The sequence below is a fragment of the Piliocolobus tephrosceles genome, chromosome 11 (assembly GCF_002776525.5).
Source record: "Piliocolobus tephrosceles isolate RC106 chromosome 11, ASM277652v3, whole genome shotgun sequence".
NCBI lineage: Eukaryota > Metazoa > Chordata > Mammalia > Primates > Cercopithecidae > Piliocolobus > Piliocolobus tephrosceles.
The window spans coordinates 104,734,826-104,750,899 of record NC_045444.1 but is presented as its reverse complement, the minus strand read 5'-3'; the positions used below and the strand labels follow the sequence as shown (position 1 = coordinate 104,750,899).

At 56.2% G+C, this 16,074-nt stretch overlaps 3 protein-coding genes across 4 annotated transcripts; 1 reads left to right on the top strand and 2 right to left on the bottom strand.

Annotated features, from left to right (window-relative positions):
- Window positions 1-96: 96 nt before the first annotated feature.
- Window positions 97-2,662, bottom strand: LOC111548481 (probable hydrolase PNKD). Its single transcript, XM_023220966.1, has 3 exons — window positions 2,454-2,662; window positions 1,506-1,674; window positions 97-474 (listed from the first exon to the last, which is right to left on the bottom strand). The coding sequence occupies exons 1-3, from the start codon at window positions 2,518-2,520 to the stop codon at window positions 282-284; spliced, it is 429 nt and encodes a 142-aa protein (XP_023076734.1). The 5' UTR covers window positions 2,521-2,662; the 3' UTR covers window positions 97-281.
- A 135-nt stretch (window positions 2,663-2,797) lies between these two features.
- On the top strand, window positions 2,798-8,819 carry AAMP (angio associated migratory cell protein). Of its 2 annotated transcripts, none has more exons than XM_023220919.2 (11): window positions 2,798-3,089; window positions 3,520-3,672; window positions 5,349-5,468; window positions 6,006-6,145; window positions 6,405-6,549; window positions 6,845-6,928; window positions 7,045-7,160; window positions 7,309-7,412; window positions 7,530-7,620; window positions 7,818-7,972; window positions 8,340-8,819. In XM_023220919.2, the coding sequence occupies exons 1-11, from the start codon at window positions 2,969-2,971 to the stop codon at window positions 8,413-8,415; spliced, it is 1,305 nt and encodes a 434-aa protein (XP_023076687.1). In that variant the 5' UTR covers window positions 2,798-2,968; the 3' UTR covers window positions 8,416-8,819. The 2 variants fall into 2 exon arrangements, with proteins under 2 accessions (XP_023076687.1, XP_023076686.1); XM_023220918.3 differs by having other exon boundaries at window positions 2,883-3,089; window positions 3,517-3,672.
- Window positions 8,820-9,107: 288 nt separating this feature from the next.
- Window positions 9,108-14,209, bottom strand: GPBAR1 (G protein-coupled bile acid receptor 1). Its single transcript, XM_023220920.2, has 3 exons — window positions 12,161-14,209; window positions 11,741-11,846; window positions 9,108-10,289 (listed from the first exon to the last, which is right to left on the bottom strand). The coding sequence occupies exons 1-3, from the start codon at window positions 12,316-12,318 to the stop codon at window positions 9,252-9,254; spliced, it is 1,302 nt and encodes a 433-aa protein (XP_023076688.1). The 5' UTR covers window positions 12,319-14,209; the 3' UTR covers window positions 9,108-9,251.
- Window positions 14,210-16,074: the final 1,865 nt, after the last annotated feature.

The following is a 16,074-nucleotide window of genomic DNA, read 5'->3' as shown; positions in this document are numbered from 1 at the left end:
CTGGGAACACTGAGCTCTGTGAGAGGGAGCACACATGAGTAACCAGCCCCACCCTCTGCCCCTCCCATCCCAAGGGACTCACAAACCCAGACCTGGTTCCTTTCCACTAAACACTCAGTAACTTTATTTGCCTTTGGCTGGCTCCTTGGTGTGGGGCGGCGTAGGGTTTGGCAGCAGCCTGGGCTTTATGCGCCCTCTGGTGGACCTCAGAGGCAAGAACTGAAATCCGGGCCGAACCTGAGGGCTTCACAGTCAATAGCCTAGGAGGGTCGCAGCACTCCTCAGGTCTGCACCCCAGACCCAGCATCAGGGGATGGGGCACCCTGGGAGGAGGCCCTGAACCTCTGGCTCTCATACTCGCCCGTGTTGGACAACCGCATGTTCTGCCGAGCCTTCATCTGCTTCACACGGTCCTTGTCCACTTCCCGCTTGGTGAGGATGAAGAGGAGGATACCACAAGGGAAGCCGATGGCCCTACGGGTGGGGAGATGTGCACGGGGTTTGGGGAGGGGCCAAGCCTGAGCCAGAGGAGCTGGGGGGAGTCATTCTAGCTTCAATTGCATGAATGCTGCAATACCTCTTATAGTCTATTCGTCCTCTGTGCTGGCTGCTGGAGGGACCCACACAAATCAGATCCTGTCACTTCCCTGCTTAACACCCCTTAATAGTGCTCCATCACTTCCTGGCCAAGTCCAACTCCTAAGCATGGCACAAAAGGCCCAGTGTGGCTGGGTCTATGCCTACCTCTTTCCTCCTCCCCACTAGAGCCCGATCCTCAGCACGAGCTATGCATTCCTGCAATAGCACCTGTGCAGGATTTTCCAGGCAGCCCTGAAGCTTTCCCTCTCTGAGACTTGGTCAAGGTCCCCTCCCAGTTTTCCCCTCAGTTAAGCTAAGTAACCACTGCTTGGGAGGCACTTTGGTGTGGGGGAAAGAGCATGGAGTCACAGACCAGGTGAGAATCCTAGCTCAGCCTCAGTTCCTTCCTCTGTGAAATGGGGATGTAATATTTATCTCAAACCCTAAAACATTACATGGCAAAGTGCTAGCACACCTCACATGCAGAAAAAAGTTGATTTCTTCCTCCTTTCCCTTTAATATTGGTCAATAATACGTATTAAGGTCAGAGTCAGAGCCCAATCACAATGTTCATAACGCCTTCTGAGTACTACTATACAACTAGTACAATCTCACATGATCTCAGCAAACTACTTAACTTCAACTTGAGTCTCACTCCAAGCTCCCAAAAGGCAGGATGAGGCCAGGGACCCAAGTCTGAATCAGATCAACTCAGCTTACTCCACAGTAAACCCACTATCTTCTCAATTCTCACATACTTTCCCATATCCCCTGCCCCACCCGTCTCAGATTCCAATCGAACCCAACAATTCTGTTCCCACAACTTTGGATTCAGCTCGCCACCTGAAACTTGGAGAAGTTTCTGAGTCCTGCCCTTCCCTAGAAGCCACGCCCCGTCGGTGGGCAAAGGGGTGGTTAAAACTCACCAGGCCAGTCCCACAGCTTTCATGGGGTTCTTGCCCCTCTTTCTGGGAATGTATTCCAGCTCCGGGGATAGGGGTTCAGGTTCCTCCTTGCCCTCTGGAGAGCTGTGGCTTTGCAGTGCCCGGGTCCTGTTATGGGAAGCCTTGTTAGCTGTGGCTCCTGCGAGAATGCCTGTGGATGGAGGTAAGGAAGGTCAGTAAGAAGAGATGAGAAGAAAGCAAGCGGGGAGGTGGGGGGGCAGTAAGGGCTGGGGAGGAACGGCTGAGATCTGGGGAAGGGGAGTGACTGCAGTCTGAAGTAACAAGTGCCAGGGAGAATCCAAAGGGAAATGGGAAAATCGCCATCGAGGTGGCACCTTTGGAAGCCACTTCCACGTCACTGCGAGCTCATCACCCTGGTGCCAGGACGAAAAGCTTCGCTGTTCTTCCTCAGACGACAGGATGGGAAGGACTGCAGTGGGACTCGCATGAGACGTATGAAGGAAATCCGGGAAAAGGTTTTGAAACTGCAAATGTTAGCACTGGAAGGGACCTTAAAGATAGTCTACTCCATCCCCTGCACTGTATGGAAGAGGAAACTGACGCCCTGAGAGACAAACTGCTTTGCCCAAGGTCAAACTTCTAATTATCCGGGGCTGGAACCCAAGCCTCCAGAAGCCTGGGGCTCTTTCCTCTGCACTGCGGTGAGTGTGAAACACCTGGAGCGCGGGAGTCTAACAGGCTTCCTAGGAGCTCCCTCTCGCAGCAAGACCCCGGAGGTGTCGAGCAACCCAAAGGCGGGGGGATGCACTGGGTGACCTCTAAAGAGCATCTCTTCACCCCCAGACTCTAAGATCTTGCAGAAAAGTGTGGTCAGGAACCGAGAGCCCTGACCTCCTGCTACCGTCAGGCTGGATGTGAAAGAAAAGGGATCTTCTGCTGTCCTGCCCTCCCCGGAGCCCCTCTCCTTACCCCGGAGTACGCGGGCATTTCTCGCCCCCCGGCCCTTCAGCGCCGTAGCAGCTACCACCGCCGCCATGTTCAGATCCCACCCCACTTCACCGCGCTCCCCGCCGGGAATTGTAGTTTGCGTAAGGGGCCTTCCCCGCTCCTTCCGTCCTGCCTACAGACCAGAAACTACATCTCCCAGAAGCCCACAGAGCCGACCCAGGAGAACTACTTTTCCCAGGAGACCCCGGAGGCGCGCACGCTCGCTTGTTTCCCTCCAGTTGGGGGCGGAGTCAGGCGGGGCGGAGTTTGGGTTTTCTCTACCACGCCTCGGCCCCGTCTTCCAATGCCACTCTGTGATTGGTGGGGCGTCCAGCCAACCTTCGTAGCTATTGGCCGAACGGCCGTCGCTCTTCCTGCCGGGGAGTCGCCTACGCCTACTTCCTCCCGGGAGGAGGGGCTCGAGTTCCGCGTCGTCGCGCAGAGCTGACTCTGGGAGGCGTTTGGGCCCAGAGAAGTGGATCGGCCGCTTGCGCCGCATGGAGTCCGAATCGGAAAGCGGGGCTGCTGCTGACACCCCCCCACTGGAGACCCTAAGCTTCCATGGTGATGAAGAGATTATCGAGGTGGTAGAACTTGATCCCGGTCCGCCGGACCCAGGTGAGAACTGCCGCTCCTCAGGCCATGGGACAGGAGACGCTCACCCCTGGCCTCTGACCCCTGCTTTTCCTCGCTCCCCTCCACACCCGACCGGTCATTCCTACCGATATCCCTCTTCCCCTCCTCCCCCACTCCCACCCTCAGACTTAGTTTTCAGGCCTGGCTGGGGTGGGGGTTCCCTGACGCCTCCTCTGGCCCTTCCCCTCACACACCCCCTTCCCATCATCCCCTTGGCCCTCCCTTCCCGCACGGTCGCTGGCCAGCCCTGGCCTCCCGTGCTGTGTCCCGCGCGCCCCTGGGACCCCGGTGTGTCTGACTCCACCTTGCCCTCTCGCCACATTACCTGCCCCAGCCTCAGGCCTCCTCACGCTTCTCTCCGTACCTCTTACCGCCTTCCGAGCCCCATCTTCTAACCCTCTCCCCAAAGCAGATGACCTCGCCCAGGAGATGGAAGATGTGGACTTTGAGGAAGAAGAGGAGGAAGAGGGCAACGAAGAGGGCTGGGTTCTAGAACCCCAGGAAGGGGTGGTCGGCAGCATGGAGGGCCCCGACGATAGTGAGGTCACCTTTGCATTGCACTCAGGTAGGTCTTTGAGGCGATTCACCTCCAATCAGTTTAGGTGGGTGTGTAAGCATTCAACATCCGCCGTGGACAGAGCGTTATGGGGGACACAGAAATGAGCAAGATGCTGGCCTTGCGCTGGAGGAGCCCACAGGTGGGGACCTGTGGCAGAATGGATGACTGCTTGACTTCTGGCATCAGTTGAGACACCAGGCTTCAAGTCCTCCCTCTACTTTGCCGGTTAACCTTGATTAACCTCTTAGTTCTCTTTTAAAAAGTTATCTTTGGCCAGGTGCGGTGGCTCACTCCTGTAATCCCAGCACTTTAGGAGGCTGAGGCAGCTGGATCACTTGAGGTCAGGAGTTCGAGACCAGCCTGGCCAACACGGCAAAACCCAGTCTCTACTAAAAATACAAAAATTTGGCCGGGTGTGGTGGCTCACGCCTGTAATCCCAGCACTTTGGGAGGCCGAGGCAGGCGGATTGCAAGGTCAGGAGTTCCAGACCAGCCTGGCCAATGTGGTGAAACCCTATCTCTACTAAAAATACAAAAATTAGCTGGGCGTGGTGGTGGGCACCTGTAGTCCCAGCTACTCGGAAGGCTGAGGCAGCAGAAGGAGAATTGCTTGAACCCGGGAGGCGGAGGTTGCAGTGGACTGAGACTGCGCCGTTGCACTCCAGCCTGGGTGAGAGAGCAAGGCTGTCTCAAAAAAAGCCCAAAAAAACAAACAAACAAAAAAAAAAACAAAAATTAGCCGGGTGTGGTGGCACATACCTGTAATCCCAGCTACTCTGGACGCTTAGGCAGGAGAATCGCTTGAACCTGGAGGGGTGGAGGTTGCAGTGAACCGAGATCGCGCCACTGCACTCCAGCCTGGGCAACAGAATGAAAGTGTCTCAAAAAAAAAAAAAGTTATCTTTGATAAAAGTTAATAAAAGTAGTGAGTATAAAATTAGAGATAATTGGTCAGGTGCGGTGGCTTACGCCTGTAATCCCAGCATTTTGGAAGGCCAAGGCAGGCGGATCACCTGAGGTGAGGAGTTCAAGACCAGGCTGGCCGACATGGTGAAACCGAACCGCATCTCTACTAAAAAAATAAATAAATAAATTAGCTGGGTGTGATGGCATGTGCCTGTAATCCCAGCTACTTGGGAGGCTGAGGAAGGAGAATCACTTGAACCTGGGAAGCGGAGGTTGCATTGAGCCGAGATTGCGCCACTGCACTCCAGCCTGGGCGACAGAGCAAGACTACATCTCAAAAAAATAACGTAAAATAAAATTAGAGATAATTGTATCTTTTTGAGCATATTTTATATAATTTTCTCAAGTGCTAGTTCTTAGTAAGAAACTCCTAATATGATGCTCTCCTCATTCTGTACCCAACCTGGTGGCATCCCATGCTGAGACCTGTAGGGCCTGCACCTGTACCCACCTCTTGTCCATGGCATTGGTGCCGGGTGGTAAGGGGAGTCGCACAGTGAGGGGATCTGCTCTGGCAAATAGGGAGCTTGGCAAATATGGGAAGGATCTTAACAACCCGATTCTTGAAACTTGGAAGAACTTGGATGTGCCTGTGTTTTCCAGGAGGAAAGACATATTGCTTTGGGTGAAAGGGGGTGGGTTTCCTGAAGGTTCTGAAGGACAGAGTCCTAGGTGGGAGCTCTGTCCCCTTACCCATGGAATATCTCTTGGGACAGCATCTGTGTTTTGTGTGAGCCTGGACCCCAAGACCAACACCTTGGCAGTGACCGGGGGTGAAGATGACAAAGCCTTTGTATGGCGGCTCAGCGATGGGGAGCTGCTCTTTGAGTGTGCAGGTGAGGGGGCTGAGGTAGAGGGCTCGGAGAGGTCATATTCCTTTGGGAGATCTTAGGAGCCTGGCCTGCAGGGGTCGTGCATCCAATAGCCACTTAGTGACGTCTCTTTTGTGCCAGCTCTGTGCTGGGCCCCAGGGCCATGGGGAGAATACTAATGTGTTTTGGGCACAGAGGCAGGAGGCACTCATTGGCCAAGGGAGTCCAGGAAAGGCCAGAGGAGGTCACACTGGTATAGGAGCAGTTGGGCAGAGGGGAGGACTTGGGATTGTGGGCAGAGGTGTAGAGTGGACAGAAGCGGGAAGGCATAGGAGGCTGGGGCTTGGCCTGGTTGAGTGAGGGCTAGCAGTGTCTCTCCTGGGGAGACATGGGAGGGTTGGGTCCTAGAGCGGCAGTGAGTTCCAGCACCTGTTCTGCTCAGGCCCGCCCCTCTTTTTTTTTCCTAGCTGGTCGTTTCAGGGGGCCAGATAGCAGAATCACATGCCCCCAGCACCAGGTACCCTATTCTTTTCCTCTCTTTCTGCCCACTTTTCTTTGAAGGCCATAAAGACTCTGTGACTTGTGCTGGTTTCAGCCATGACTCCACTCTAGTGGCCACAGGGGACATGAGTGGCCTCTTGAAGGTGTGGCAGGTGGACACCAAGGAGGAGGTCTGGTCCTTTGAAGCGGGAGACCTGGAGGTAAGATCATCAGAGCGGGAGTCAGCTCTGTGGGGCCTTGGGTTGCTGGGTGTACAAGCTTGGGAGGCCAGTTCTTCCTTTATTGAGCCAAGCCAGCTCTGAGCCAGTGCTCCCCAAGGCACAGGAAGAAGGTCTGCCTGCTACCTGGAAAATCCCCGCGGAACCCCAGAGGCAGGAAACCTTGGGTGGAGCTCATAGGACAGGCTTCTAGGTGGGATGGGGTGACAGGCCTTCCTGCTGCCCCTTCCTCCCTGTCCAGTGGATGGAGTGGCATCCTCGGGCACCTGTCCTGTTGGCGGGCACAGCCGACGGCAACACCTGGATGTGGAAAGTCCCGAATGGTGACTGCAAGACCTTTCAGGGTCCCAACTGCCCAGCCACCTGTGGCCGAGTCCTCCCTGATGGTGAGAACACCTCCCTTGAGTGTCCTTTCCTGGGTGCAGAGGCTGAATCCCGGGATATACACCTCCTGGAGCAGCCTTCTGGGCCACAGCCGGCAAACTCTGAGGCCTGCTCTTTGGAGTGCTTACCTCCTGGGCCCCAAAGCTCATAGCGCCTCCTTCCTGCTCTGAACTCACCTGTGATTCCTGGGGCAGTGTCTGGGTGCTTCCACTGTTCTTTCCTCTCCCTCTCCCCGTTCCCTTGCTTAGTGTATCCGAGCGTGCCCTCTGCCCTCTCTTCATCTGTGCCTCTCTTCAGGGAAGAGAGCTGTGGTAGGCTACGAAGATGGCACCATCAGGATTTGGGACCTGAAGCAGGGAAGCCCCATCCATGTACTGAAAGGTATCAGAGGTGGGGGAAGTGTTAGCCTGGGCCTTTGTCGGGAGGGGCTGAGATCCTGGGGGAGGACTCAGAGGAGAGGTAGGATGAAGCCTGACTGCCTCCCTGCTCTATGCTAGGGACTGAGGGTCACCAGGGCCCACTCACCTGTGTTGCCACCAACCAGGATGGCAGCTTGATCCTAACTGGCTCTGTGGACTGCCAGGCCAAGCTGGTCAGTGCCACCACTGGCAAGGTGAGTTGACCTGGAGCCCGGCTGGGGCCTCCGCTTTCTCGACTCCTCTCCGTCCTTCCTGGGTCTTCACTGTCTCCTCTCCCCACCGTCTTTCTCTCCATTAAGCACCCGGATTCCGGGCCCTCCTCTGATCCTCTCTGGCTTTCAGGTGGTGGGTGTTTTTAGACCTGAGACTGTGGCCTCCCAGCCCAGCCTGGGAGAAGGGGAGGAGAGTGAGTCCAACTCGGTGGAGTCCTTGGGCTTCTGCAGTGTGTGAGTGAGGATGGGGAGACGGGTTTGTGGGAGGAGCCTGGGCTCGGGGCCCCGGGGGGAGGGCAGGGCGTGTGAGTCCAGGCCTCATGAGTCTTCATGGTGTGCTCCTCTACCCAGGATGCCCTTGGCAGCTGTTGGCTACCTGGATGGGACCTTGGCCATCTATGACCTGGCTACGCAGACTCTTAGGCATCAGTGTCAGCACCAGGTACGGGCAGCTGGAGCTGGGATTGTGTGGGCTGTGGCCATGGTGGTGGGGAAACCCAGGCCTCCAGGAGCATCTACCCCAGATCTGGCTCCTGCCTGGCCGTTGTGTGTGGCTGTCCCTCTTTGTGAGAATTGGGAGGAGATGGCTCTCAGCTCTCCTGCCAACCCCTGCCCTGCCTCTGTCATTCCTCGGGGCAGTCGGGCATCGTGCAGCTGCTGTGGGAGGCGGGCACTGCTGTGGTTTACACCTGCAGCCTGGATGGCATTGTGCGCCTCTGGGACGCCCGGACCGGCCGCCTGCTTACTGACTACCGGGGCCACACGGCTGAGATCCTGGACTTTGCCCTCAGCAAGTAAGTGAATTGGCCGAGGGCTGGGATCTCTTGTGTATTTGGAAGGTGGGAGTAGTGGGGGCACAGGATCCTTGGGGTGTGGGAGGGGATTCCTAAGGCAGGGATGCTGGGAAGCCTGAGGGTTCACAGCCCAGCGCCCACCCCAGTGACTGATAGTGACCCTCCGGGGGTCACTCCTCTCTCATGAGGGAGAGGCTGAGACTGATTTTCCCCATCGGAGTCAGCTCTGCTTCTCCCGTGCTGGGGGCTTCCTGTCATTCCCCCCATGCTGGCTGCACAGATGTCGGCCCCGTGCTGGGCACTAGGGCCCCTGGGCGGTGGGCTTGGGTTCCCCCCGTCTCTGCAATCACATGCTTTCTGTTTATAGAGATGCCTCCCTGGTGGTGACCACGTCAGGAGACCACAAAGCGAAAGTATTTTGTGTCCAGAGGCCTGACCGTTAATGGCTGCAGCCCCTGCCTGTGTGTCTGGTGTTGAGGGGACGAAGGGACCCCTGCCCCCGCCCGCCAGCAGAGGCAGTAGGGCACAGAGGGAAGAGGAGGGTGGGGCCCTGGATGACTTTCCAGCCTCTTCAACTGACTTGCTCCCCTCTCCTTTCCTTCTCTTTAGAGACCCAGCCCAGGGCCCTCCCACCCTTGCCCCGACTTGGTGGGCCCTTCAGAGGGAGGGGCGGACCTGTTTCTCTTTCACTTTCATTTGCTGGTGTGAGCCATGGGGTGTGTATTTGTACGTGGGGAGTAGGTGTTTGAGGTTCCCGTTCTTTCCCTTCCCAAGTCTCTGGGGGTGGAAAGGAGGAAGAGATACTAGTTAAAGATTTTAAAAATGTAAATAAAATATACTTCCCAGAGACAGCGTCTGTGTGGATTTTGTGGTGGCTGGACCCTAGGAGGAGCTAGCTAGGGCCCCGTCAGGGCAAGGCTCTCCCGCAGAGTCGGCTGGATGTTGAGATGTGCTAGTGCTAGCTCCCTGTCTCCAGGGTCTGTGCACACGACACTTCTTGTCTGCCAGGAGCCGACTCTGCCTTAATCCATGACTCTGCCTTAATCCATGCGTATGTCTGTAGGTTCTTTCTGTTGTTGGTGTGTTGAGCCATTTCCTCCTGCCTCGCCCTGAGATATGGAATGAGATAAGCATAAACAGCCAGAGGAGCTTTATTTAGTCAGTGTGGGGTCAAATAGAGGCAGGGTCTCTGATCCAGAGAAGTGGGGCCCAGTGGAGACAGGCTGGGTGGCTGAGCTGGATGGATGCTCTGGTAGGAGTCAGCAGAGGCCCTTCCTTTTTAGTTCAAGTCCCGGTCGACGCTGCTTTGGCTGCTTGGGTGGTAGGCAGTGCTGGGGCCGGGACTGTCCCGGGAGGCTCTTCCCCGCAGCCCCTGCAGGCACCTTTGGGCGGCTGCCCTCCAGGGGGCTGTGTAGCGCTGATCGCCCAGCCCCATGGCCACGGGCACTGCCGCTGCACTGGCACTTCCCAAGGAGATGAGGGACAACAGAGTCCCAGGCCCCAGTGGCGGGCGCTGCTCATAGGCCAGGACTGAGAGGAGCAGTGTGGCCACATAGGGCCCCCAGCACAGCCCGAAGAGCAGCATGGCTCCAGCCTGCGCCCTTGCCTGCCTCCAGGTAAGGGCCCGGGCCAGGGCCGAGGGCTCATCGCGGCACACTGCCCGCTCTAACCGGCGGATGTCCTGCAGCTGGCGGTGGGCAGTGACCAGCACGCGGACAGAGAGGAGGGCAGCAGCACCCACAGCGGGCAGCAGAAGCCCATAGACTTCGAGGTAGAGGTAGGGGGCTGGGAAGATAGCCTGGGAACTGCAGTTGGCACCAGGGGTCCAGTGGTTCCACCCCAGAGCGGGCAGACTGGCAAAGAGCAGGGGGCCAGCCCAGGTGAGGAGCAGGGCCAGCCGAGTGCTCCCAGGGGGCTGGAGTGGCCTCAGGACTGCTATGTAGCGCTCCCCATGCACCAGCAGGAGGTTGGCGAGCAGGGAGAGGAAGGAGAAGTTGGGAGCCAAGTAGAGGAGGAGGCAGGACCAGTAACCCCGGCGACTCTGGTTCCACAGCCCTGGCAACGTGGGCAATGCCAGACCCGTGAGCAGCCCAGCCAGCAGCAGGCTCAGGAAGAAGCAGCCAGCAGGCGGGCTGCGCAGATGGCGGTCCCAGGCAATGCCCAGGGCTAGCAGCAGGTTCGCCGTGACGATGAGGCTTGCCAGGGCCAGGGAGAGCCCCAGAACCCCCTTGGGAATGGGGCTGGGCACCTCGCCAGTGCTGTTGGGCGTCATCTCGGTCCTGAGGACAGGGGAGTCCTGGAGTGGCAGCCGGCATGCCTGCAGGATGGGGTGGCCAGAGTTAGGATGGGGCTGCAGGTCATGTCCTCCTGACAGGGTGGCATGTTAGTCCAGGGGCACAGACCCGCAGGCTGTGGGCTGTATTATGTTCGCTGATACACAGAATTTTTCAATGAGTTGCCAATTAAACATTTATATAAAAAACTATCTTTGTTTCTATTGAAAAATCAGGTCTGGTAACACATATGTCCTGTATGGTAGCAACCAGCCGGAGCTCACCGATGGCTGCCCTTGGGACAGTCCCCACCCATCCAGCTTTATCCATTTCTGCTATCTGCCTTTTCTGGGCAGCTGTGTTTAGGTCTCTTGTTTAGACTGAAAGGCGGGTCCATCCAGCCCCAAAGCATTTTGTGTATTCCTGCCTCCACCGGGGAGGCCCCTAAATGAGCCAAAAGAATGGACCAGAGCTGGCTGGTGTGTAGTGGTCTTCCAGCCAGCCATTAGGTGACAGGCTCCAGTGGGCCAGGTCTCGGGCACCCTGTGCCCTTCCCCCTATCTGTCCTTGTAGCCATCACAGCTCAGTGAGCAGCCTCCGGGTAGGACTTCCAGCCCATAAACTTGACTCGTCTTTGCTCCACACTAGCAACAGGGTCCTTCCTGGGAGCTGGAGGGAGGAGAGAAGCAGCAAGAGGGGACCTGTGGCAGTGAACATGGAGATGCCCGCAGCAAGGACAGGGACTCCCCAACACCCCCAGGCCTGAGGCTGAGCCCAGAGGAGAGGGAAGAGGAGTCAGTGGGCAAAGCCTGGCTTCTCTGTGGCTCTCATCTGTCCCTCTCCTTCCCGTCATTCCCTGGTCTCAGTCCTCCAGTGTCATGGCTCTGCTGCCACATCCTGGGGACGGGGGAGGGGTCCTGGGTCCTGTGGGAACTCCTGCTTCTGTCAACAGGGGAGCAGCTGCTGTTGCCAGGCTCCAAGTCAATAAGGAAAGGATTCATACCTCTCCCCTCCTCCAGGACAGGGGATCAGCGCCCCATGGCCACCCTGGGCTGAGAGGAAGGAAGATGCTCCCCTTCCTTCCCAGGTTCCCCCAGCACCCCGAACCCGGGCCTCCAAGGCCTTGTGCCCCCTTTCCCCTCCCCTAAGCGTGTTTTCTCTTCCTCAGTCTCCTCCAGTGCCCTCCGCCCAGGATGTCTTTTCCTCTCTAGAGGCCTTCCAGTTTCTGTTCCCTTCCCCCCAGCACCATCAACTCTCTCAAGCCCCGTGAGACTCAGGGTTCGTTACCCCAAACCTGGCCTCCTGGAGCTCCCGGCCCTAATCGGAATGATTCCCCCCACCCCACCTCCACCAGAACAGCGACAAAGGCAGGGGTGATTTCCCAGCAGGGTGCAGGCTGTACCACCTGCACACCCCCGAGGGTCTGGTGGCTTGGGCTGGGTGCAGTGGCCTCTCCAGGATCTGGGGTTTGGGGGTTGGGGGAGTAGCTACTCACATGGCTGTTGGGAGCAGGTATTGCCTGCCCAGCCTGGGCCTTCCTGAGTGTCAGGGAGTTGCTGCAGCCAGACCTGCAGGGGTTTGGACCGTGTCTGGTGTCCTGGCTGAAGAGCACAAGTGGACCAAGCACATGGTGTCTCCACCCGGTGGAGACAGCAGGGCCAGGCTCTCCTACCCAGGCTCTGCCCCTGTCTGGGTTCTCAGAGGGATGGAGAAACAAGGCTGGCGGGACTCAGCCCCGGCCCCGCCTCTGGGAGGGTGGGACCTGGCATATTCTGAACCACAGCAACTGGGAGGCCTACCTCCCACTCCCACTCAGTGTCCCTCTGCCCTGCCACCTAGGTGGCAGTTTCCCTACTCCAGCTTGGAGTAATCTGAGAAATGCATTCCAGTTAATGAATAATAGTGATTGACTTACCCCTCCTGACTTCTCGCCTCAGCTGATGCATTTACATTTAAGCCCCTGGACTGGCCAGTCAGTTGACAGTACACCAGGCTCCCTCCACACTTCCGTGTGTGGTGGCGGCAGTGGCGGGTGTTTGGGGCCTGAGGATCTTCACTTCCCCATCCCATCATCTGATGGGCCTTTCAGTTTATAAGGCCAGACTTGCCTTCCTGAATCTGTGGTCATTCCATACTTTTCTCAACTGCTTTCTAAGTTCTGAACTATGAAGGATAAAAGGCTCTGGGGATGTGACCCTGGGTAAGGTACTACTGGGCCTTGGTTTCTGCCTGTGTTAAAATGGGAACAAGATAAACCACCTCTAATTAATTAAGGTCGTGGTGGGGCATATCACAGGATAACACATATGGCTGCATATACGCCAGTGGCTTGGCCTTGATGGGTGGGGGTTTGCTCCAACAAACGACTCCCTCTCTTTCCTCCCCCATGATGAAGAGGCATGAGCTGGCGCTGGAATCAGAGCTGTCTGGATCCTTTTAAAAGCTGGTGAACTTGGGCAAATGACTAAAGTTCTCTTGCCTTAGTTTCCTCATCTGTAAAATGGGGCCCAGAGTTGTACTCGCCTATCGTGAGACTAAATGAGGTCCCGTGTGATGAGGACTCAGATCAGCACTTGGTCCTTCAGCACTCCGTGACGTGACAGGCAGCGATCGCTAGGAACATTATTAGGATTTTTGCCTTTCTCTGCACCTGGCCCCTCTAAGACAGATCCGCTGAGAGAGGCACATGGGGAGCTTAGGAAAAGCAAGAGGGGAGTGACACTTTTGCTGCACAGGGAAACTGAGGAAACCAGGTACACTGAGAGGGAAGCGCAAGTTCAAGGCTGGGAAGCCAGGAGGAGTGGTGCCTCAATTTCCACCTTATATCAAGTGCGGCTTTGGAGTGAGGGGGAGGAGAGAAGCCCAGCCACACGCCCTTAAGGCCTGAAATGGGAGGGAACAGGCGGAAACTGCAGCAGGAAAGCTGGCGCTGGGGGTGAGACATTAGGAAACACTTCCTGGCTGAAGAAGTAAATGGAGCAAAGGGACTTCCGTGCTCTCCAGGAGAGCTGGGCCCGAAGGGCTGGAGGTCCGCGGAGTGTGGCTCTGCCAGCTCTGCACAGTCAGGGATCCTGAAGAGGAGAGACTTCTGTTGGGACAAAAAGTGGGAAGACGAAAGCATCCAGCCTCAAATCCATCCTCGAGGGAGCTGGTGGGTGGGGAGGACGCAGGGTTCCAGGGCCGGCCCTCAGAACCACGCGATATGGTGGGGCAGAAGTCACAGGCTCTGGGAGAGTTCAGCCTGGGGCCTGACAGAAGTGGGTGTGGGACCCTTCTAATATGGGACTGCCAGGAATAAACAGACCTCCTGTTCCCAGCCCCGGCCTGCTCCCCGCGGGATCCAGGATGTCTGTTTCTTCTCTGCTGCTCTGTCTAAACACTGTGTGTGGGATGTGTGAAGGGGGACAGATTAGGCAGTGGCAGCCAGGGAGCCTGGGCTGTCTCTTGCTCAGCCTCGCTTCTCCCTTACTAGATCATCTAGTTCCTGTCTGTTCCATCAAGCCCTGGGGCTGACTCACTCCCTGGCTTCTTCCTTCAGCCACGAGGGCTCTGGTGCAAGCCGTCTTCAGATGCTCTGTCCAGCTGACTGTGCCCGGACCCCATTCTCCTTTCCTCAGGCAGAACCTGAACGGGGGTGACCAATCCAGACTCTGGCACGGAATCCTCCTGTGCCTCCTTTGTCCGTTTCCATTCTCTTAGCTATCTGAATTTCTCTCTGTTGACCCACAATGTCTGGGACATGAGTGTCATGCTGGCTGGGGGTACTAGCTTTGGACCAGTGGAGGCAGCAGGGATGGGGTTTCTTGGACCCTGGTTGGCCTCCCTGAGCCGCTGTTCACTTCACACTCACGCCTGTAATCCCAGCACTTTAAGAGGCCGAGGCCTGGGCAACGTGGTGAGACTCCGTCTCTACAAAAAATAAAGATTAGCTGAGCACAGTGGTACGTTGTGTGGTGTTGTGTGGTTCCAGCTACTCAGGAGGCTGAGGTGGGAAGATTGCTGGAGTCCAGGAGGTCAAGGCTACCGTGAGCCTTCATGGCGCCACTTCATTCCAGCCTGGGTGACGACAGAGTGAGACCCTGCCTCAAAATAATAAAAAAAATCAGAGCCAGGCACGGTGGCTCACGCCTGTAATCCCAGCACCTTGGGAGGCCGAGGCGGGTGGATCACAAGGTCAGGAGATGCAGACCATCTTGGCTAACACAGTGAAACCCTGTCTCTACTAAAAATACAAAAAATTAGCCGGGCGTGGTGGCATGTGTCTGTAGGCCCAGCTACTCAGGAGGCTGAGGCAGGAGAATTGCTTGAACCCAGGAGGCGGAGGTTGCAGGGAGCCACGATCGCGCCACTGCACTCCAGCCTGGGCGACAGAGTGAGATTCTGTCTCCCAAAAAAAAAAAAACAAAAGAAACAAAAACCACAAAAAACAAAATCCTCCCCGCCCAGAAATGGCAGTGCTTTTAGCGACCCCCAGTAGGGGGCAGCATTGCTTGAACTCAAAATCGCCATCAGAGTAGACCCAGGTTCCGGTTGAGCACCCGTCAGTACTACTCCAAATGAGGGTAACTTAATGGCAAACAACTCCAAGTAACAGCTCCCCCCAGGAAGGCTGAGGCAACAGCTAGGGCTATTTCCTTTTCTTGGTTTCAATTCCTCCTCCAAGTCCACCCTTCCACTTCCTGTTAGTCTGTCTTTCCTGCCGAGCTCCTAATTCTTAGCTTGCAGCTTGCCCCAGGTCCCACTTTTTCCAGACATGGAGATTCCTGCCTGCCTTGCCCGGGCAGTAAGGGCCATTCAAGCAGGGGAAAATACCAAAATACCAACTACCTTGGGGAAAGCCTGGGAAACCCCAAGCACCGAATGAGGGTTGGCTTCTGCGGGACTTTGCTGGGGCGGCGGCCTGTCACTTCTGATCCCCTTGGGTGTATAAAGGGAACCAAGATTCATTAAGGACATTATAATTACAGGCATCATAATGCTTACCATGTAAGAGACGTTTATTCTCTTTTCCTTTTACAAATCCTCAGGTAAATGTCCAATTTAAATGAGGCTACCAGGGCTCAGATTAAGAGATTTGCTGTCACACAGCTACTGGATGGCAGAACCTCGATTCAAACTGTTCTTCTACAGCCCATATCCAAGGACACCTGCACCTCCCAGGTGTGAACCCTTGGGGCACTGGCTTCCTGAGACTAGGAAGAAACAACTACATCCCCTTTTCCCAGCCCACACTCTCAGTGTGCTTGACCCTCATTCTGAGACGTTCTTCCTGCGGTCCTAAGGCCTCAACTGGTCACAGTGGGCTGCTTCATCTGTGAGGAGGGTCTTTGAGGCTAGATCCGTACTAACACCAAGTGTGTCCTTGTTAACAGAAGAGTCAATCTGGACAGGGGTTTACACCAGTATGGATTTTTTTTTTTCTGAGACAGGGTCTCACTCTGTTGCCCAGGGTGGAGTGGAGAGGCACACACAGCTCATTGCAGGCTTGACCTTCAGGGCTCAAGCAATCCTCCTGTCTCAGCCTCTTGAGTAGCTGGGACCACAGGCATGCACCACCACATCCAGCCAATTTTTATTTTTTGTAGAGGCAGGGTCTCGCCATGTTGTCCAGGCTGCACGACAGATTTATTTATTGGTGAGATTATTCATTGGAGAGTTTTGCTCTTGTCGTCCAAGCTGGAGTGCAATGGCATGATCTTGGCTCACTGCAACCTCCGCCTCCTGGGTTCAAGTGATTCTCCTGTCTCCGCCTCTGGAGTAGCTGGGCTTACAAGCCCCCGCCACCATGCCCAGCTAATTTTTGTATTTTTAGTAGAGATGGGGTTGCAC